At 36.1% G+C, this 22353-nt stretch overlaps 1 protein-coding gene and 1 pseudogene across 3 annotated transcripts in view; both read left to right on the forward strand.

Annotated features, from left to right (window-relative positions):
- Positions 1–22353, forward strand: part of Stag1 (STAG1 cohesin complex component) — a 305418-nt gene that overhangs the window by 210318 nt on the left and 72747 nt on the right. For all 3 annotated transcript variants that reach the window (XM_050139376.1, XM_050139375.1, XM_050139374.1), the window contains 3 exons: positions 7522–7636; positions 18551–18668; positions 19927–20030. In XM_050139376.1, the coding sequence (XP_049995333.1) occupies positions 7522–7636; positions 18551–18668; positions 19927–20030 (337 nt within the window). The remainder of the gene's footprint in view (positions 1–7521; positions 7637–18550; positions 18669–19926; positions 20031–22353) is intronic.
- LOC126499844 (AP-2 complex subunit beta-like) lies at positions 12258–16108 on the forward strand (annotated as a pseudogene).

A 22353-nucleotide genomic window follows, 5' to 3' on the forward strand; every position in this document is an offset into this window, starting at 1 on the left:
CTCCCCTCCTCCCATTCCCTCCACACACACACCCTCCCACCACACCCCTATCTAATCCTCAGAGAGGGTTAGGCACATTGCCTTGTGGAAGGTCCAAGGCCTTCCCTAATAGATCTAGGCTGAGCAAGGTATCCATCCAAAGAGAATAGGATCCCAAAAAGCTAAGTACATGAAGTAGGGATGAATCCTGGTGCCACTGCCAGTGGCCCCTCAGTCTGCCCCAGCCATGCAGTTGTCAACCACATTCAAAGGAACTAGTTTGGTCCTATGCCTGTTCCTTCCCTGTCCAGCTGGAGTTGGTGAGTTCCCATTAGCTCAGGCAAACTGTTTCAGTGGGGTTTATGAGAGCTGTTTATATTAATGCTTTCAAACTCCTCTCTTAGAAAAATTCACAGACAGGTGGTGGTGGCACACGCCTTTAATCCCAGGCCTTGGGAGGCAGGGACAAGTGGATCTCTGGGAGTTCAAGACTACCCTGGTTTATAAGAGCTAGTTCCAGGACAGTTAAGGTGGTTACACAGAGAAACACTATCTCAAAAGAAAAGGGGGTGGAGGGTGGGGTGGATTCACAGCCAGGCAGTGGTGGCACATGCTTTTAATCTCAGTACTCAGGAAGCAGAGGCAGGCAATCTCTGTGAGTTCAAGGCCAGTCTGGTCTACAGAGCAAGTTCCAGGACAGCCAGAGTGGTTACACAGAACAATGCTGTCTCAAAAAAATAAATAAATAAAATAAAAATAAAAATTCACATTTTAGTAACTTCATCTTTAAGGACTAATTTTAATATTCTTCTATCACTTATATAATAGATATTAAAATCCTGCTAAGCAAGCTGTAGTTCAGCTATAGAATTTTCATGATTAAAGTTTGATGTACACACACAGTCCCAACTCTTTAGGAAGTTGAGATAAGAAGAGGATTACTGAAATCCAAGAGTTCAATTCTACCCTAGGCCACATAGCAAAAATCATTTTAAAAAAAATAAAAAATTAGGTGTATAGTACATGCAGATAGTCTTATATCTTATAGTTTATAAATACTACATAGTCAACAGGATTCATCAAAAATAGAAAATGCATCTAAAATGAATATTTAATCTCACCAAAAATTCTACATTTTTAAGTTTTTTTGATAATATAATATATTATAATCTCACCTTTCCTCCCTCCAAACCCATCCATGTACCTCTTCTTGCTTTCTTTCAAATTAATTGCTTCTTTTTTATTACTGTATTTAAATACTTGTATGTGTTTATTTAGGAGCATTTCATATAAATATATATTACCCGTGTGCTGGTTATATAATATACATGTAAATGTATTAGTGTTATTCATGTATGTTTAGATGGCTGACCATTAGATACTGAATAACCAGTTGACGTGCTTATGTCTGGAAAAGACTTTCTACCACTCAGCATTCCTTAATTGTGCTTACTTCTTTGTGTAGGTCAGAGGTCTGTGGCCTTTCCTCTGTCCATTGTCTGTTATTGTACTTGTTCATGTCATGTTTAGGCAGTCATGTTGCTAAGGCATTGTGAAGTAGATTCTGACAGACACAGCATGATTAATAAAAACCCAGAAACACTTATTGGGGTTCAACCTGAAGATCACAAAAGCAGCCAAGGCACTAGAGAATTCTTACATCTATGAAATCTTCAGACTGAAAGAAAGTGATTTCCTGTCTCATCCCACCTATATTCCTCTCCAGTGCTGGGATTAAAGTCATTCACAGTCACCACCCTGCCTCTGTGTCTCTGTGGCTGACTAGTGTGGCTGCTGGGATTAAAGGTGTGTGCTATCACTGCCTGGCCTATATGACTGAGTACTGTGTGTTTTTAAGCAAGCTTTATTTATTAAAGTACAAATGAAATGCCACTGCACCTTTCCTGTAGGGTTTTCTTCTAGCCATTTCAGAATTTGAGGTTTCACATTTAGGTTTTTGATCCATTTGAAGTTAGTTTTTATGCAGTGATAGCTATAGTTGGTTTAGTATCATTTTTCTGCTTGTGGCCGTCCAGTTTTCACAGCACCATTTGCTGAAGGTATTTTCTTTTATCTAGCATATTTTTGTCATCTTTGTCAAATATTAAATAGCTGAAATTATGTATACTCCATGTTTGGATTTTAAATTTTGTTCCATTGGTCTACATGTCTGTGTTTGTAATAGTAACATAGATTTTATTACCATGGCTCTGTGATATATCTTAAGATCTTGGCTGGTCATCTTTCTTTACTCGGAAAGATTTTGGCTGTCTGGGGTCTTCTGTGGTTCCATATGAGTTCTAGAACAGGTTTTTTTTTTCTATTTTTTGATGAATGAGATGGGAATTTTGATTGGAATTATATTGAATCTATAACTAGCTTTTGATAAAATGGTCATTTTCACAATATTAATTCTAAGAATCCATGAGCATGAGATACCTTTTTATTTTGTAGTGTCTCTATCTCTTCAGAAGTTAAAATTCTCAGTGTAGAGGTCTTTTGCATCCTTGGTTAGCTTTATTCTGGATGTTTATTTTCTTTGATGCTATTGTGAATGGGAGCATATCCCTCTTTTCCTTCCCAAGTGTTTGTTGTTTGGTGTATAGAAAACTCTTGATCTCTGCATCATGTCAAATTGCTGAATTTATTGTTTCTAAAAATTTTCTGGTAGGGTTTTTTTGATCTTTAATGTATAGTAGCATATCCTCTGCAGATAGTAATCATTTGTGCTCTTTCCCTGTTTGTATCACTTTATTTATTTTTTTAAATATAATTTTTTATTGAAAAAAGAATTTCCGCCTCCTCCCCGCCTCCCATTTCCCTCCCCGTCTCCCTTTCCTCCCTCCTCCCTCTCCTCTCCCCCTCCCCCCATTCCTCTCCCCCTCCCTCTCCAGTCTGAGGGGCAGTCTTAGAAGGAATCTGCATGCCCGCCTTCCCTGCTTAAGAAGGATTGACTAAATTTTTGAAAGTGCTAGAATTCTACTGTGAATCCCTCTTGCCTTGACTTTTGTTAACTGGAAGGCCTTTTGTTACTATTTCAATCTCCTCATTTGCTATGAGTCTTTAGGTTGTTGACTTTTTGGTTTAATTTTGGAGGATTGGCTGAATCTAGAAATTCATCCATTTCTTTTATGTTTTCCAGGTTAATGGATCCTAAGTTTTTAATATTGTACCATATAAGAATTTAATTTCTTTGATGTTTGATCTGATGTTTTACTGTTCATTTCTGGTTCTGTTTGTTTGGATCTGCTCTTCGTTTAGTTGAGCTAAGGGTCTATCAGTCTTATCTTCTTGAACAACCAGGTGTTAGATTTATTGATTCTTTTTTGTTTTTCTCTTTGTTTCTGTTTCATAGATTTCTGCTCCAGTTTTCTTGCTGTTGACTGGATTTGTATATGGATTGCTCTTGTTTTTTCCAAAATTTTTAGTTGCATCATAAATCATTTATTTGTGCTTTTTCTGATTTTTTTTGTTTTGTTTGTTTTTGTTTTCTGAGTTTTTTTTAATGTACGTTCTTCAAGCTATACATTTGTCTTGTAGAACTGTATTCAGTATGGCCCAGAGATTTTGTGGTGTTTTTGTTTTTATTTAGTTCATTTTTTATTTCTTTTTTGATTTCTTATTTGACACATTGACTATTTAGTAATGAGTTATTTAATCTCCATGAATTTGTTTGTTTACTTGAGTTCTGTTTAATGTCAATTTTAAGCTTTATTGCATTGTAGTTAGAAAGGATACAAGGAGTGGGTTTCAGTCTTTATGATATTTTAATCATTTGCTTTGTATTCCATCATGTGGTGTATTTTAGAGCTGGTGTATTTAGAGCAGCTTATGTATGCTGTTGAGTAGAATGTGTATTCTTTGGTATTTGCATGGAATATTCTGTAGATATATGCAAAGTTCGTTTGGTGTATGCTGTTTATTAATTCTAATGTTTCTCTATTTTATTGTCCAGATGACCTACCTATCTATTGGAGGAAGTGGGGTATTGAAATCATCTAATATTAGCTGATTGATTTTAATATGTGCCTTTAAATCCAGCAGTACTTGTTTTATGAAATTGGGTACCCCAGAGTTTGGTACATATATGTTTAAATAGTAATATTTTTGTTAACTGTTCCCTTAACTAGAATGAATGAAGTGTCCATCTTTACCTCTTCTGATTAGATTTAATTTGAAGTCTTATTTTGTCTGATATTTGATCCTGACACCTATTTGCTTTCTGGTCCCATTTGTAGTACTTGGTTCCGTTACTTTATTCTAAGGAAATTCCTGTCTTTAAAGCCAAGATGTGTTTCTTGTTGTAGGTGGATTTTGTTTCTTGTTTCTTTCAGCCGGCCTCTGTCTTTTGATTCAAGAGCTGAGACCATTTATATTTAAAGATATTGAAATGTGTGTACAAATTTTGCTTATTATGTTGTTGATTTTTGGTAGTGGTGTTTGTATTCTTTATATTATATACTGGAGTGTTTTGGGGTTTGTTTTTTTAAAGATTTATTGATTTATTATGTATATAGTGTTCTGCCTGAATGTATGCTTGCAGGTCAGAAGAGGGCACCAGATCTCATTACAGATGGTTGTGAGCCACCATGTGGTTGCTGGGAATTGAACTCAGAACCTCTGGAAGAGCATCCAGTGCCCTTAACCACTGAATCATGTCTACAGCCCCAGTACTTTGTTTTTAAATAATTATGCCTTTGTATTTCTTTTCATGGTCTCTCTGCTATACTCATTCCTCTCTTTATCCCGAAGTATTGCTTCTTGTATTGTCTTTAGATTTTGTTTCTCAAATATAAATTGATTTAGGCTATTTATATCTTGAAAAGTTTTTATCCTTCAATTATGACAGATAGTTTTACTAGGTCTGTTAGTTTAGACTGGCTTTCTTAGCCTTTTAGTTCTTGAAATGCCTTGTGCCACGTTCTCCTGGCTTTCAAAATTTTCATTGAGAATTCAGCTGTTATTCTGATGGATTTTTATTTATATGTGACTTGCATTGTTTTTGTTTGTTTTGTTTCTCTTGTAGCTTTCAACCCACTTTATTATGTACCTTTTGTGTTTTACATAGGATTTTCTCTTTGGTAATTATCTATTTCATGTTCTCTATGGTTCTTTTTAACTTTGTGGGGTGTCTTTAGTTTGAAACTTTTTTTTTATGTTGCAATTCTTCTTTCTCATCTTTTCCTGTAATCAAAGGTTTTTTTTTCCTATGGTGTCTCATATTCCCTTTATGTCCCTTCTTCATGGTTTTAATTTTTTCATATCCCTTGCTTATATGAGCTACATCCTACTTTTATTTTCAAGTCCTGATATTCTGTCTTCTTGATTTGTTCTACTTGTAAGACTTTCCCTTGAGTTTTCTAGTTAAGTTACAGGCATTCTTTTATTCCACTTGAGTAAGTCTCTCTCCTTATTGAATTCCATTCTCAAGTGTTAGATTGTTGTAATCATTTCCATCAGCCATATGTTTGTGTTTTCTTGGTCGCTGATCACTTGTTCTTTCTCCTAAATTTCATTGAGCCTTTTCACTCTTTGAATTATTGCTTGAAGTTGATGATTGTTCTTTTAAATTGTGGGTCCTGGAGTTCATCTCAGAAATTCTCATTGACAAATATTTCTACAGGAATGGTAGGTTTTGGAGAGGAGATATTGGTTCATATTTTTGGTGTTTGGGGCATAAGGTCTGTACGTGTGAACTTTTTAGTTTGGTCTGATATGGACAGATCAAGTCAGAGCAGAAGAGAGAATGTGAATCAGGTTGGGCCTAGAGATTGGAAATGACTTGGATGGGCAGAGGGGATTTGTCTGATGTATTAGGATGTGCTTCCTAGTCTAACCTTGAGGTAGCCAGTAGATCTGACAGTGTAGAAAAGGCGTGTTAAGGCCTGTGGGTTGGAGAACAGGTAGGGAGGGTCCTGGCATAAGCCTAGAGATGATTTGTAGTGCAGTCAAGAAAGGTCAGCCAGGCGGTGGTGGCGCAAGCCTTTAATCCCAGCACTAGGGAGGCAGAGGCAGGCGGATCTCTGTGATTTCGAGACCTGCCTGGTCTACAGAGCTAGTTTCAGGACAGACTCCAAAGCCACAGAGAAACCCCGTCTCGAAAAACCAAAAAGAAAGAGAGAGAGAGGGAGGAAGGGAGGGAGGGAGGGAGGGAGGGAGGGAGGGAGGGAGGGAGGGAAGGAAGGAAGGAAGGAAGGAAGGAAGGAAGGAAGGAAGGAAGGAAGGAAGGAAGGAAGGAAGGTCAAACTAGACTGGGGCAATGGAAATGGGACCTGGGCTAGATCTGTCTAGCTGTGAAGAAAACAGCGATGGGGAGGTCAGGAAAAATAGCCCTGTCAGAGGTCTCAGAAGTCTACATTTTTAACATTATAAATTTCATCTATTTTTTCAGAACCTTATGTGAATAATTTAGTACATTTCAGTTACCAAGGACTATTACCTTATCACTTATTTGAAAACCACCCCCAAAAGAACACCTCTCCATTACTTAGCTCTTCATTTGAAAAACATAGACTTGCATATGTTATTTGCTTGTCGCTATTTCCTTATTTTTCTGTAAAATATCTGAGATGATATATCCTATTTCCATCCACTAGAGCAATGGTTCTCAACCTTCCTAATGCTGCAACCTTTTAATACAGTTCTTCATGTTGCGGTGACCCACAACCATAAAATTATTTTAGTTGCTACTTCATAACTGTAATTTTGTTATTGTAATGAATCATGGTGTTAATATCTGATACAAGAACCCTGTGAAAGGATTGTTCAACCCCCAAAGAGGTCACAATCCACAGGTTGAAAACTGGTGCACTGAAATATAATTTCCTCCTGAGATCCAATTCCATGTTCACTGCTACATCCATTGGGCTTAGAGCAATCCCTAAAAATAAGAGAGCTTTGTTTTATTAGAGTAAATCTATATAACAGCTTTAAACTTCCTTTCCTTCTTAGCCATATTTAGAAGTTTTTGTTATTGAAAGATATTTTTTAGAGATATAGTACTTATATAATTTTTATAAATGGTTGGACTTAAGAATACTGTCTCTAAATAATAGGTAAACCATTGGAGAATATAAGAGACATAAATATTAAAATAGATTTTTGCTTATTACTTAGCCTTTTGTTAAATGTATTTACAATTTAAATAAATATTTAAGAAACTTTTTAGTATCAGTCATAGATTAATAGTAGTGCTTGCATTTTTAATAAGCGTTTAAGTATTTACTCTTTGTCACTAAAAACATTTCCTCATGTTGAACTGTGTAAGATATTTTTAATCTGACCACTTTTGATAATATTTTAAAAACCAGGCATGGTAGCACATGACTGAAGGCTCAACACTGTAAAAGTTGAGGTTGAACAAGAATTCAAGGACAAGTTGGGCTTCACCCTGTCTGAAAAACTAAAAGGACATGAGTTGTATTGAATTAGATTGGTAATCTTTTCAGATTTTTTCTTCAGCAGTGAATTATGTGTGTTTTGAAAAAGTATTGAAATTTGTATTCATGTGAGTTTGTGTTGTTTCGCACCCCCACCCCCCAGGCTGTTTAGCAGACACGATCCACAAGCAGAGGAAGCATTAGCAAAGAGGAGAGGAAGGAACAGTCCAAATGGGAACCTCATTAGGATGCTTGTTCTTTTCTTTCTTGAAAGTGAGGTAAGAAGGATTTTAGTTTACTCTTCTTTCCTTCCATCTTTGGATTCATTATAAGCGATTTCAGTCATGAAAACAAGTGTTTTTCTTGCAAAGTTACCTTTATGAATTGCTTCATACTTTAATTTTATGAGTAATTCTGAATATACATGTAGGGGTGTATCATCACTAAATAGAGACTAGTAAGTTTAAAGTTTTACACTGTTTCAGAATGCCAGTTCTACATTTTTAAGTTTTCCTTTTTTATGTTGAATTTCTCTTTACTTAGCGCTCACAACATATCTGTTTTTGAAGACAGTTTCATTTGTTACTGTAATGTCCTTTGATATTTTAATCTTTATTTCCTACTATGGCATGATGTTGATTAAAGAATGAACTAATATTAAGGACACCATGAATGAATGAACTATTTAGTTTAGACATGAATGAAAATGGAATTGCAAAAGAAGTTAAGAAAATTAAAAGTCAAGGCAGACATGGTTGCACAAACTTCTAATCCAAAGTTAATGAGAGGAGATGTTTAGGCAGATCACAAATTTAATAGCCTGAATACACTACAGTGTGAATTCAAGACCAGGCTGTGCGAGTTTGACTCTATCTTAGAATTTTTTTTTAAAAAATGCAAAGAGACCTTGGGTGAATTCAGCTCAGTGATGAGCCCCTTGTCTCATGTTTCAGGCTAGTTCAGTACCACGAAAGAGGAGGGGATAAGAAACTTTTTTAAATTGGGGCTTAATTGTACCTGGAATATAGAAACTGTCTGAGAAGAAGAGAAACCCAAATAATTTTATAAATATTCAAATTTGACAGCACTATAACTATTCTGTAAAAATGAAAAAGAAAAAAAGACACCTATATAAAAACTAAAATGAAAAAAAGTGAAAAGCAAATAAATAGAATGAGGGACACTGAAACAAAACAAAAAGTTGTGGGTGGGTTTTTCTGTCCCGCTTGCCAGCTCCCAAATAACCATATGGGAATTTATTAATTATGAAAACTTGCCCAATAGTTTAGGCTCATTTCTAACTAGCACTTATAACTTAAATTGACCCATATCTTTTAATCTTTGTTCTTTTATGTGACTCTGTTTTCTGTAAATGGGGGTTTCTCTCCTGCTTACTAGTTCCCCAAATAAACACTTAGAGGCTTCTATTAATTATAATTGCTTAGCCGAAGACTCAGGCTTATTATTAGCTAGCTCTTTTAAATTAACCATTTCTATTATTGTATATTTTACCACAAGGCTCCTGACTTGTTTTACCTTACATCTTGCTTCTCTGATGACTGCTGGCATCTCCCTCGACTTCACCTTCTCTCTCCCTATATTCAGTTTGACTTTCCTGCTAGCTATGTTCTGCCCTGCCATAGGCAAAAACAGCTTCTTTATTAACCAGTGGTAATCAGACATATTCACAGCATACAGAGGGGCATTCCACATCAATTAACTTTACTTTGTAAAGCTCATAGCATCCCTGGAGTCTCCAGGTGACTCCACCCTTCTTCTTCCCAGCATTATCTCTGCCCCTAAAACCCTGCCTAGGCTATTGGCCGTTCGATTTTTAATTAAACCAGAGTGACACATCTTCACAGTGCACAAAAGGATTATTTCACAAGTTGTCACTATTTCTTAAACTAAGAATAAAGAGCCAAGTGGTGGTGACACATGGTCTTTAATCCCAGCACTCAGGAGGTAGAGGCAAGTGTGATCGAGGCCAGTGTGATCTATAGAGTGAGTTCCAAGACAGCCAGGGCTACACAAAGAAACCCTGTCTTGAACAACAAAAACAAACAAAATGCTAATATGGAACAAAGTCACCAGGAGAATTGGATTTAAACATATTAGTAATAGTTTCTTAAATATGCCTAGAAATATGACAGGGCACTAGGTTGTATTATTAATAATATGCCAGTTGTTTTTTTGGGTTTTTTTTTGTTTTGTTTTGTTTCAAGACAGGGTTTCTCTGTAGCTTTGGAGCAATATGCCAGCTCTGAACCTTTAGATTGGGAGCTTACATTATTTATTTAAACAAATTCAGGGCTGATGCATATGTTTTCAGTCCACAATTTGCTTAAGATAGGGTTTTAAACATTGTCTTCTTTAAAGGCAAGTTTAGATATGTTACAGAATGTAAAGTTTTCATTATAAAAAAAGCAATGAAAATCATCAAATATCACCTCGTGATAGCTCTTTTCACTGTACCATTAGACTTGAGACCTTTTTGAGGATTGCATATCAGAGTATCCTGCTTATCAGATATTTATATTATGATTCATAACTGTAGTAAGATTACAGTTATGAAGTAGTAATGAAATAATTTTAAGATTGAAGGTCACCACAACTGAGGAACTATATTAAAGGGCCTCAAATTAGGGAGGTTGAGAATCAATGTTCTAGAGGAATGAAATGTAAAGTGTTATTAAATAATCAAAAACTATATGAAAAGTAAGTCCAACAATGGTTTCAGAGTTAGCAGATATTAGCTATAAAAGTATTAAAGTGTTGAAAAATTAAGAAATCTAATGCTTTTAGAAGTTTTATCATTAAATAAGGAAATACTTAGAATTTCTGAAAGTTCTCTAGAACTTCTTGATATATTAAAGCATAAAAATTTAATTTTAGGCTTTTTTATCTTCCTTTAAAAATAATTTGTCATGCTTATTTCTACTGATTTCATATATTGCTAAACTTTATGCTTGCTAGTGGTACAACCATGTGAAAATTTATATCCGAGTTTCCACACATGACATTCTTCACAACTGCCAGAGCCAAGTGCAAATCACATTTAAGTATTTGCCTTTTCTAATGTCATGTGTTTCACAAGAAATAGCCTTTATTTAAAAGAAAAAATCTTCTCCTGTTGTGAGTGCTACACTCAGAGCTAACTGTATGTTAAAGCTATATTCTTTAGTACATCAAAACTCCAAGGTTTTCCTATCTTCAGTTCTCTTTTTAAACTTAACTTTCTATAAACATGTCAGTTTGTAAGATTTCAAATAGAGCCTATTGATGAGAATTTTGGAAATCAGACAGGTTGTTAATCACTTAGCTATGACTAACAGAACTGATTGCCATTCTTTGTTTTATTGAAATGTGAAATAATATGTTAATAATATAATTTTAAAATGTTGACAGATTTTGCCATGCAGGTAATATTAAGGTGAATGAGAAATCTACCTAAACTAATTGTTTGTTTTCTATTGTTATCAAAATGTGACATTTATAAACTCCAGAAACCTTTTGGTAGTAGTTAATTTTAGGTGATAAAGTATCTTTTTTTTTTAACATACTTGGCCATTTAATAGCAGAAGTATTACTTGAATATGATGAGTCCAGATTTCCCTATAGATGGCATAACAATGGAGTTTGCTATATAAAGTTGTATTTCCTAGTGACATAATTATTTTCAAGTACATTTACGCAGATTTGGTTCCCTCCTTGTAGTCTTATGGAATAGTCAGAGTAACAGGCCCCCATATTATTGATAGACAAAAGCAGTCTCTCCAGGGTTTGGACATTGCTTGGACTAGAATGTCCTTTGAATTCTTAGTTTCTCCATCTCGCTCTTCTCTGCCCTCCCCCAAAATAAAGCCTGTTGTCTCTTTGTTTGTTCTTTTAATTTTCTGTGTGTGAATGTGGGCATGTGTGTAGACATCAGAAGACAATGTTAGGTTTTGGTCCTCACCTGCCACCTTGTTTGAAAAAGGTCTTTGTTGATCCTGCTATGTATGCCACACTAGATGTGAGTTTACAGGAATTCTTTTCTCTCTGTCTTCCATATCACGTGAGTGCCTGCGCTACGTGCCTGTGCACTGACACAGAGCTCTTTTATAACTTCTGGGAAATGTAACTCAGGTCCCCAAACTTGTAAGAAGGACACTTTATCCTGTGATCGACCTCTTCAGCTCATGTCCAGGTTTCTGAAAATAACGAATGACTAGCTTTCCTTTAGCAAGATCAAAGACACAGTATTGGAATATTTAGAAATTATAGGCGTAATAATTTGGGCTGATTTCATTTGAAAATGGTTTTCCATAAACTCAATTGTTAAGAGTTACATTATTTACACAACTCCTTTCATGTGTTTTAACTGTCTACCAGAGGTGAAGAGGTAGAAAATCTTTAAATAAAACATTGGAAGCAAATTTTAAGTTACTTTAAAAAAAAAATGAATCAGAACATACCTGGACTATTTTAATAAAAAGCTCTAGAAATTTCAGACTGTTTTATCAAATGTACAAGCTTAGAAGAAAGCCTGTAAAATAAAATATAATTTTATCTTGCAGGATAAAATGTACCAGTATGGAAATAGGATTTAATACAAGTTAGATATAACATAATTTGTAATAATTTTTCAGATATCAGTCTTGCTGTATAGTGACTGTTCATTAGAGTTATTTGTCTTGGGCTGGAAGGTGGTGACGCATGCCTTTAATCTCAGCACTCAGAAGACAGAGGCTGGTGGATCTCTGAGTTCGAGGCCAGCCTGATAGGGTTAGGATTAGCCATATTTAGAAGTTTTGTTATTGAAAGGGTTTTTTTTTTTTTCTTCGAGACAGGGTTTCTCTGTGGCTTTTTTTGGTTCCTGTCCTGGAACTAGCTCTTGTAGACCAGGCTGACCTCGAACTCACAGAGATCCGCCTGCCTCTGCCTCCCGAGGGCTGGGATTAAAGGCGTGCGCCACCACCTCCCAGCTTGAAAGAATTTTTTTATAGGTGTACTAATATAATTTTATAAACGGTTGGGCTTAAGAATACTGTCTCTAAGTAGTAGGTAATAGCCATTGGAGAACACAATGAAAGAAAAACAGGGATGTAGAAGTCTTTGGTAACTAAGCTTTGGGGCTTAGGTTTAAAAATATGACAGGCTCCAAAACCACAGAGAAACCCTGTCTCGAAAAAAAAAAAGTATGAATGATATTTAATGTAATTTTTTAATTCTTAAACTGTAGAGGCATTGTTTTCCAATTAAATAAAGAAGTAAAATGTGCCTAATATAAAAATATATCAAAAATTAAACTGGAATGAAAATGCAATATTCATACCTAGAGAAAGAACCGTGGTGAGAAGGAACCCATTAGACCATCACCCTGACTAGGCTCTCTGGCTGCCATTGCATCCCTGCCTGCTCTTCCCTCTAGTTTATGTTAGATCCAAACTCATGACTGATTTCAAGTACTTCACAACCAATTGGGCTGGAGAGATGGCTCAGCCGTTAAAGACTAGGCTCACAACCAAGAAGGGAGCTGGGTGTAGAGGCATGTACCTTTAATCTCAGCTGTCTGTGGAGTTTAAGGCCCAGCCTGGTCTACCTAGTGAGTTTCAGGACAGCCAGAGATACATAATGAAATTCTGTTTCAAGCTCTTCCCATACCCCCCCCCCCCAAAAAAAAAACTCAAATGTAGGAGAGATGAATCTGTGAAGAAGGTGATTGGCACCCTGCCAGGAAGATGTTAGCGATCTCTCTCCAGATGCAGTGTATGTGTAGACTGATAACCTGTAGCAAAGAGGATTTAGTACCTCTATTTGATGAACTATGCCAAGAGTCATCCAGACGTGAACATCTTGCATCAGATTTGTGAAAATCAAAGTCCTGTGATTTGAGTCTGGCATCCAGATGGACGTGGTTAGAGAATATCTCTCTGAATCTCTCCAGAAGTGCTTGAAAGACAAAGATCCCTATGTTCAGAAAATGACTGCAGTCTATGTGGTGAAATTCTGTACTGTCAATAAACAGATGATGTAAAGATGAAGTCCACATTCGTCTGTTAAGATATAAAAAAGAGGGGCTGGAGAGATGGCTCAGTGGTTAAGAGCATTGCCTGCTCTTCCAAAGGTCCTGAGTTCAATTCCCGGCAACCACATGGTGGCTCACAACCATCTGTAATGAGGTCTGGTGCCCTCTTCTGGCCTGCAGACATACATACAGACAGAATATTGTATACATAATAAAAAAAAGTGAAAAGATATAAAAAAAAAAAAGGGGGAATACACTCATGAATGGTCAATCCAGTTACAGAGCCCTTGGAAATCTGGGAACCGATCACAGGGTGCTTCACTCTACCTGCCTCTATCTTAACCACCCAAGAGACGGTCTGACTATCCCCCCCTCTTCCTTATAAGAGGTCACATAGCAGACAAGAACTGCCTCTCAGGCCAGGTATCCCAAGGTCATGGGTGGAGTGAATACCCAATATAAGATGGAAAATCAGAGACTTGGGTATTTTCTGTGGTATCTCATAGCAGATTTAAATCCAGTGATGATGACGAATACTGTAGCAGTATTGTCTAAGATTAGTAAGCTTAGCCAATCAGCAACTTAATCACTCTGAAACAACGGAATATCTATAAGCTTCTCACTTCTATGAATGTACTGAATGGAACCAGATTTTCATACTTGACAGGCTATCAAATTACAGCACTAAAGATGACTTGGAAAATCAGTATCTGTGAGGAAGTAACTCCTGGACAACCATGTCAACTCAGCAGTGGTGTTTGAGCAGTAGACATCCTAAAGAAATTCTGGAATTGTTACACTAAGACTCCAACTACTATAATATGCTACTGAAGAAGTATCCCTTCCACCTGTCACTGTGCTGTCTGGAGAGCCATAATATTGCCCAAAGGAATGACAAACTAATTTTTCAGAGAAGGCCTAAAATGTTGAAGAAAAAGAAGGAAGGAAGGAAGGAAGGAAGGAAGGAAGGAAGGAAGGAAGGAAGGAAGGAAGGAAGGCAGGCAGGCAGGCAGGCAGACAACCAAAAAAGTCAGTCTTTTTTGTGAAGTACAAGGATCCTATCTATGTTAAAATAGAGAAGTTGAACATCGTGATTCTTCTTGCATCTCAAGTGAACATTGCTCAGGTTCTGGCAGAGCTAAATATTCGACTGAGGTAGATGTTTATTCTTTTCCAAAGCTGTTGCAGGCCATTGGATGGTATGACATCAGATGAAACAATTAGCAAGTAAACACATTGCTTGATCTAATTCAGACCAAAGTAAATCAAGCTGTCCAAGAGGTATTTGTCATCAGGAATATATTGTGAGTACCCCAAGTAGAGTATTATTGCCATTCTCTGTGAGAACTTGGATTCCCTGTATGAGGCCAATTATTAAGCAGCCATCAATTGTAGGAGATTATGCTGAAAGAATCAATAATGCAGATGAGTTACTAAAGAGTTCCTTGGGGGTGGGCAGGTCTTGGAAGTACCAAGCTACAGCTCATTCTGCTTACCTTAGTGAAGCTGTTTCTATCAGAAACACAGGAGCTGTACCAATAGGTCCTAATCTTGGTCACAGAATTCTGATAATTCTGACGCTGAAAATAAGGGTGATATTTATTGTCACTTTTTTTCAACTAACCTGTGACAGCCAAAGTAGTATGAGAAAATACTGATTTCACAGGGAAACACGCCTCTTTAGGCCAATCCTCCTGGATGAGCTAACCTGCCACATTGTTTCCTTGGCCTCTGTGTGCCATAAACCTCCAAATGGTTTTGCAGAAAGGAGTCATGGCATCCATTGCAAACATAAGCTCATTCATCATGAGAGCACTAATGCAGGTGGCAGCCCTGTTGGTACCGCCACTGGAACAGCCTTAGGTCATCCCCTCTCAAGGTGATTTTCTGGGAGTCTTTTAAATCTTGACCTGGTTCCCTCACTAAATGGATCACAGATGTCCTACATGCAGACAGGAGCCCTGGATCTTTTTAGGGAGGAGGACTGGACAGTCTGGTAGGTAATGTTTCCTTCCATTAGGTATTGCTTGCAAGCTTTGCCCTTCATCTACTGCTGTGAACCACAGTGCTTTGAATGGCGGATTTGAATTTTCCACGGGGATAGGAATGATACTTGGTGGAAATGTGGCTCCTAAGTCAGGCTGGTTACCTGTAGAACAGGCTCGGGAATTTGGCAATTTATTCACCACCACAGGCACATCTATATGGAAACAAACGTTGCCAATAAAGTTATGCATCATGTGACAGATTTTGCAGTACAATTTAATAAGAACAACTTTGGTATCATCCCAAGCACATTTTGGCCATGATACTTCACTGATGCATGTCTCTCTGCCTCTCAGGACCTTGGGCTCTGTCATGAAGATAGAACTTCTGAATAACTGAATAGGTGTCTGATTAAAATAATATTGATGTCTCCTATCTCAACTGCCTTTTTCCAAGGTCCTATAATATAGAAGATGACAAAATAGGCTCCAGGTCTTCTTTATAACATAGAAGGGTTTATTCTCAATGAAAATGAACTCCAGTTTCAAATTAAGGAATGTTATTTAAATACCTACACTGTTACAGCAAGTTACAAAAGTGTTCACACTGTTGCTAAAAGGAATGTAAAAGGGCATTTGGATTTTGGCTGAACTATATATTCAGCATCAATTATACACCATCACTGAAGTATGGAGCTGTTAAAGTCTCTCAGTTCATCTTTCAGCTCAATTATAGCATTTTAAAAGACAAATAAACTGATCCAGTCACCTTGTAATCAGTGCAAACTAAGATCTCTTAACTCAAATACTGCAGTACCCAGCCACGCACTTAGTGACCCTATGCTGACATTAGCGTTTGCCCTGATGGGCAGGTTGGCTTCCTGTGAACATTTATAACCACTGTTTTAGTCACTTTTGGCCTCTGTTGTTCTTTGTCTTCACATATGGCCTTCTGCATAATATGCCAATGGTTAGCTTTTTCTCCTCTCCTTTGAGTGTAGTTTGATAGTCTGTAACTTAAAGATCATTTCAAAAGCGGGGGCGGGGGGGTAACAAATACTAAAGCAAAGCAAAGTGTTGGTTGGGAGTGGGGGTATTTCTGTCATTGATTATCCCAGAAAATATAAATGGACTAACATGATCTATTAAAAAGCATTGTTCCACCAGGCTGTGGGGGCACACACCTTTAATCCCAGCACTTGGGAAGCAGACGCAGGCGGATCTCAATCAGTTCGAGGCCAACTTGATCTACAAAAATCAAAGACAGCCAGAAAGAGAAACCCTGTCTTGAAAAAGTAAAAACAAACAAACAAAACAGCATTGTTCTTTGAAGTTTCAATAAAGAAAATTAAAACAGCTGCTTACTATTTAAAAACATATCTTAGAATAGCACAGAAGAAAGTTTACAAACAATGGACTATATAACAAGTACTTACAGAAGAAGTAATAAGGTTGGAATCATGAAAGTTAAATCAGAGTTAAAGACCAATAACAATGAAACAAAAAGACATGGCTTCTATTTTTAAAATTATAATCTGCTGAATATGTTATCCCTTCTCTACAGCAATATACATGTACTTAGTCAGCATAAGAATAAATTTAGTCATCTTGGGTTTTTATAGTGATAATCTGTGTACATTATACATTTTGAAGTATACAGTTCAGTGTCGTTCAGTATGTTTTATATTGCTGTGCTGTCATCACTGCCAAGAGTTTTAAAACATCAGGAACTATTTTAAAATCTTCCCTAACTAAAACTGTACCTACTCAACAAGCATTTTTTCCTTAGTAAAGTTTTAATGGTGATAGCTTTAATGCTTTTGTTTTCCTGATTCTATTTTTAATCTTTGACACCAAGTTGTATACCTTTTCTTCTTGTCTCTTTAGGGATTATATTAGTGATGATCTAGGAATAATTTCCTTAAGATGGGTGACTGGAAATTTTAAAGATGTCCTACTACAATCCCCACCCCCGTGAAAATGATAATTAGTATTAACTCCTCTGGCTTTGATAATTAATTGAGAATTGGGGTGTGTCCACCAACCCTCACATGCATGTTTTTTCTAGTGTATTTCTGGAGCCAATGTGTAATGTTTTAAATGCAGTAGAAATCAAGTAGAAAATTAAGGTAAAAGAAGAGAGAACAGTATACACCGATCATCCAGATTTATAAAGAGATTAGGTAGTAAGGAGAAATACACACAGCTTAAATGTTAGCTCTGCCTAGATAGCAGTAGGTAACCAGTAAATCTGGAAAGATGTTCCACTACTGATGAAGAAACAAGTACAAGCATATATAACAAATAGCAGTTAAGGGGTAGAAATACAGCTTAGTAGAAATCTTGCCTAATAGGCACAATGCCTTGGGTTCAGTTCCCAGCACTGAAATATTTGCCCTTTGTTTGTGCTTTTCTACTTGGCTTCAGTTTTTAAACTTTTCTCTCGGTGAACTAAATTAATTTAGGAATTCAAAATGAGTTGTGATGTATAGTTTACAAAATATAATTGCAAATGTTGGCTACCTGGTTATCACTTACCGTAAAAGTGGAATATCTTCATACAAGTATGGGAAGGTATTATTATTATCATTAGTATTAATATCTGGACCAATGCCAGCATCCTTGCGTATCTGCATGAAGAGCTTCTGTTAGAGTGTAATATTTTTTAAGGTTTAATGATTAGATGTGGACATCGTTTTCAAAGAAAATTATCAAAATAGTCATGACAATAGAAAATAGTGAGATGAGAGGTGCATTGAGTCGAACACAAATGAGAATAGGAAAGAGGAAAGTGAGAATAACTTAATTATTATTACTTAACTAAGATGTGCCAATATTTCAAATAGAATTCTGGAAGAAAAATTAATTTCCTTCTTTTAAAAGAAAAACAGGCCTGGGGAGATAGTAAATTACCTTCCATTTAAGCATGAGCAGAGGAGAATCCTTATGGGCTCAGGAACCGGTTAGCCTGGCCTATACAATGGTGAAAAGAGGCTGTCTCTAACAAGGTGGATGGGGAGGTCTAGCACCTCAAGTCCTATGACCTCCACAAGTAGACCATATATATTTGTTTTAAATCGTTTTTAGAACTGTTTATACCAATCCATTTTAATTGTGAAAAAGTGATTTAACTCATAATATTATTAGTAATTACTTTATTAAATGTTCCTTGGTCACATTCAATTTGTTAATTTTAGTTACATGAACATGCAGCCTACTTGGTGGACAGTTTGTGGGAGAGCTCTCAAGAACTGTTGAAAGACTGGGAATGTATGACGGAGTTGCTCTTAGAAGAACCTGTTCAAGGAGAGGAAGGTACAATATTTTGACAAGTCTATTTTCATTATTTTTCCATTGATAAATGTAACTTCTGTGTTATATGCCGTATGTCTTTTTAAATAGAACAACATAATTCCTCCAATGGTAAGGATTTCTGATTTTTCTTTTTTCTTATGAACACAACTATACAATTCACAAGGTATTTCCATAGACCATGTGTTGTATAATATTCAGATCTCATGTTTGCTGGCTTCAGATGCAAAATATGCTTACTGTTTAAATTTTTTCAAAGGTAAATCTTTTTCGTTGTATTTTCCTCTGACTCTGGATAAGGGATTTGAAACCAAAAACTCTTCTCCTGTCCATTTATTTATTTATTTATCAATCATACATAAACATATATATTTTTTAGTGATTCTTTACTGCTGCATTTTTGTGGTATCAAACAATTGAAATATCTGATTAGATTATAAGCACATGGAGTAAATTGCATTTTTTCAATCACTTAATGTGTTAAACTATCTATATATGAACTGTATGTGGTAGAGCACGTCTTTAATCCCAGCACTCAGGAAGCAGAGGCAAGCGGATCTCTGAATTCAAGGCTAGTCTACAGAGCAAGTTTCAGGAAACCCTGTGCACCCAACCCCCCAAAGAGGAACAAGAAACTATATGTGTATTTTGACCAGAAATACATTAAAATGTGTTGTTAAACCAGGTGGTGGTGGCACACACCTTTAATCTCAGTACTCAAGAAACAGAAGCAGGCAGATATCTGTGAGTTTGAGGTCAGCCTAGTCTACAGAGAAAGTTCCAGAACAAGCTCCAGAACTACACAGAGAAACCCTGTCTCAAAAACCAAAATAGATAGATAGATAGATAGATAGATAGATAGATAGATAGATAGATAGATAGATAGATGGGTAGATGGATAGGTTGGTGTTCTTAGCTTTTTAAATGTATGACATCTTTAATTTATTGAAATCAAATTTTAAGATTTGAAATTATGTAGAAGAAAATATGGTAAAATTTTAATATTGCCTTACTCAAAAGTAAGGACTTAAAAAAACTAGATGTTAAAGACAAGAGTGCTTACTTTATATGCTTTGGTTTTTTGTTTGTTTGTTTGTTTGTTTGGCTAATAATAGCCACTTATTACTAAAATGGACAGATATACTAAAATTAGAGTCCATCTTAATTATTAAGTAATAATGTTTGCAGTTTTTAATTAATCATTGTGTTAATTTAAGATATGATTATGAAACCACTTATACTCGCGTTTTGTTTATTACAGCAATGTCTGACCGTCAAGAGAGTGCTCTTATAGAGCTAATGGTTTGTACAATTCGCCAAGCTGCTGAGGCACATCCTCCAGTGGGAAGGGGCACCGGCAAGAGAGTAAGTTTTCAGTCACTAAAAATTCTATAGCAAACTTATAAATGTAATTAAATTGTCTGTCTTGATACTTTATTGGTGTTTGTATCCCTAAACATGGGATTTTTTACAAATGATACGTGCTTACCATGGTGCTTCCTCTTTGTGTCTTAACTGCTTGACCCAAGTTCTAGAAGTATCTTTCCCTCATATTTCTCTACTTCTACTATAGTATTTTAGCAGTATAATTAAAAGCATGGAGTGGGGGTGGTACTGGAGAGATGGCTCAGTGATTAAGAGTACTGGCAGTTCTTCCAGAGAATTGAAGTTTGATTCCGAATTCCCACTGCTTACAACTGTCTATAAGTCTATAAGTCTCTCTAGTCCCTAGGAATCTGATGCCTTCTGACCTTTTTAGGCACCAGGCATGCACCTGCTGCTCTGAAATACTTGCAGGCAAAACACCTATGCACATAAAATAATATTAATATTTACTTATTTTATTTTTTGACACAGGATCTATCTATTATATAGCTCTTGGTATCCTGGAACTCACTGTATAGACTTAGTTGGCTTCTACTCTCAGAGATCTTCCAACCTCTGCCTTCTTATAATCTCTCTGCTAGGATTAAAGGCATGCACCACCATTCCTGGCCAATAAGTTTTTTAAGTACATGAGGACTCAAGAGGCAAATTGCATCATTTGTAACCTCTTCTACAAACAGCTGTGTAATCTTTGAATAGATGAATATTTATGTATCTGTAGTTTGCTTATCAGTAATAAATGGCTAATAATATATTTAGCAACTACTTAATAAGTTTTGTATACATCAGTGAAGAACCGTTTTTCTCTTTATGTAGAAGACACAAGCTTATATGAAGAACAAGTAGGACAGTTCCTTACAATCTCCTTGGCTTATTCCCATGTGATATAATGTCTATTTTAAACCTTTGCTATTGGCTTGGTGTTTTATGAAGTTCTGAGACCTTCAGCACTTTTCCATCACTAATTGATCAATTTCTGGATTACCTTGTAAGCAGAGAATGTTCATTCATTTCCCAGCTACCTAGATCCAAATATCACATAGAAACTATATTAATTAAAACACTGCAAGTTGACACCTCAGGTGTATTTCTAGCTAACACTTATATCTTAAATTAACCCATTTCTATTATATTTTACCACAAAACTTGTGATTTGTTACCTGTTGCTTCTTGGGCATCTACATAGTGTCTACCTCCTTCAACAACTACATGGTCTCTCCTTGACTCTGCTTACTCTCTATATCTCTGTTTATATTTCCCGCGTGGCTTTACTTTGCTTAAGCCATTGGCCAAAGCAGCTTTATTCATTGGCCAATAAAAGCAACACATATACAGAAAGACATTCAACATCATTTCCCCTTTTCTGTCCAATTAAAAAGGAAGCTTTTAACTTTAACAAAGTAAAATTACATATAACAAAACAGGTATCAAGCAAGAATTACGGTTACAGTAATTCTTTATGAGTCTAAAGCTTCATACCATTTATCTTTTATCATAACTAAAGAAAACTATAATTATAACCATTCTTCAACTCCATCAAAGACCTCCAGAAGGATATAATGTTACCTAAGTAAACAGGAAGTACATTGTAAGCAATTTCCAAAGTTCTAGAATTGACAGATACATCTTGCTGCCTGTGCAGTCACCCAAAATTCTTTTGTAATATTGGGGCATCCATCTTCAGCCTACAGACCCATAATAATCTAGCAGACTTTTCAGTGAAACAGAAAATTTGAAGAGCTGCTCTGCCTTGTTCTGGCAAAGTTTATCAGTAGCTTTCTTCTATGTCCTACAGAATGTCTGGCAGTTTCTTCTGTGAATCAGGAATTCCAAAGGACCATCCTGTCCTTTGGAAAGTTCAGCAGTCACTTTTCTGTGGGTCCTGCATGTTCAGTTCATACAGCATGTCATCAAAAGTCCAGGCAAGAGCCGTTTCTTGCCCAAATGGCTAGCCTTGTCACATTGAAGGCAAATTCCATAATGAGTTTCTTAAGTGTTCATTAACATCTTTGAAGTAATTGATGTTGCCAGAAGCAGACATTTCTCACTGCCAAGAAAAGTCTAAGTTCTTTAACATTTTAAACGCCATATTCTGTAGGTCTTTGAAAGGGTTGAAGATTAGCGATCCATTATATATCTCTTGTACATTTAGAAAATCTAACTAACATGACTACAAGTTTGACTATTATAAATGACTATCAATCTGTAATTTTAATTATGCATTACATTTTTAAATGAGCTGCACAAACATAATACCTTTTTTTTTTTTTTTTTTTTTTTTTGGTTTTTTGAGACAGGGGTT

This window comes from Alexandromys fortis, unplaced genomic scaffold, assembly GCF_014885135.2.
Source record: "Alexandromys fortis isolate MF-2015 unplaced genomic scaffold, M_Fortis_MF-2015_v1.1 scaffold_36, whole genome shotgun sequence".
Taxonomy (NCBI): Eukaryota; Metazoa; Chordata; class Mammalia; order Rodentia; family Cricetidae; genus Alexandromys; species Alexandromys fortis.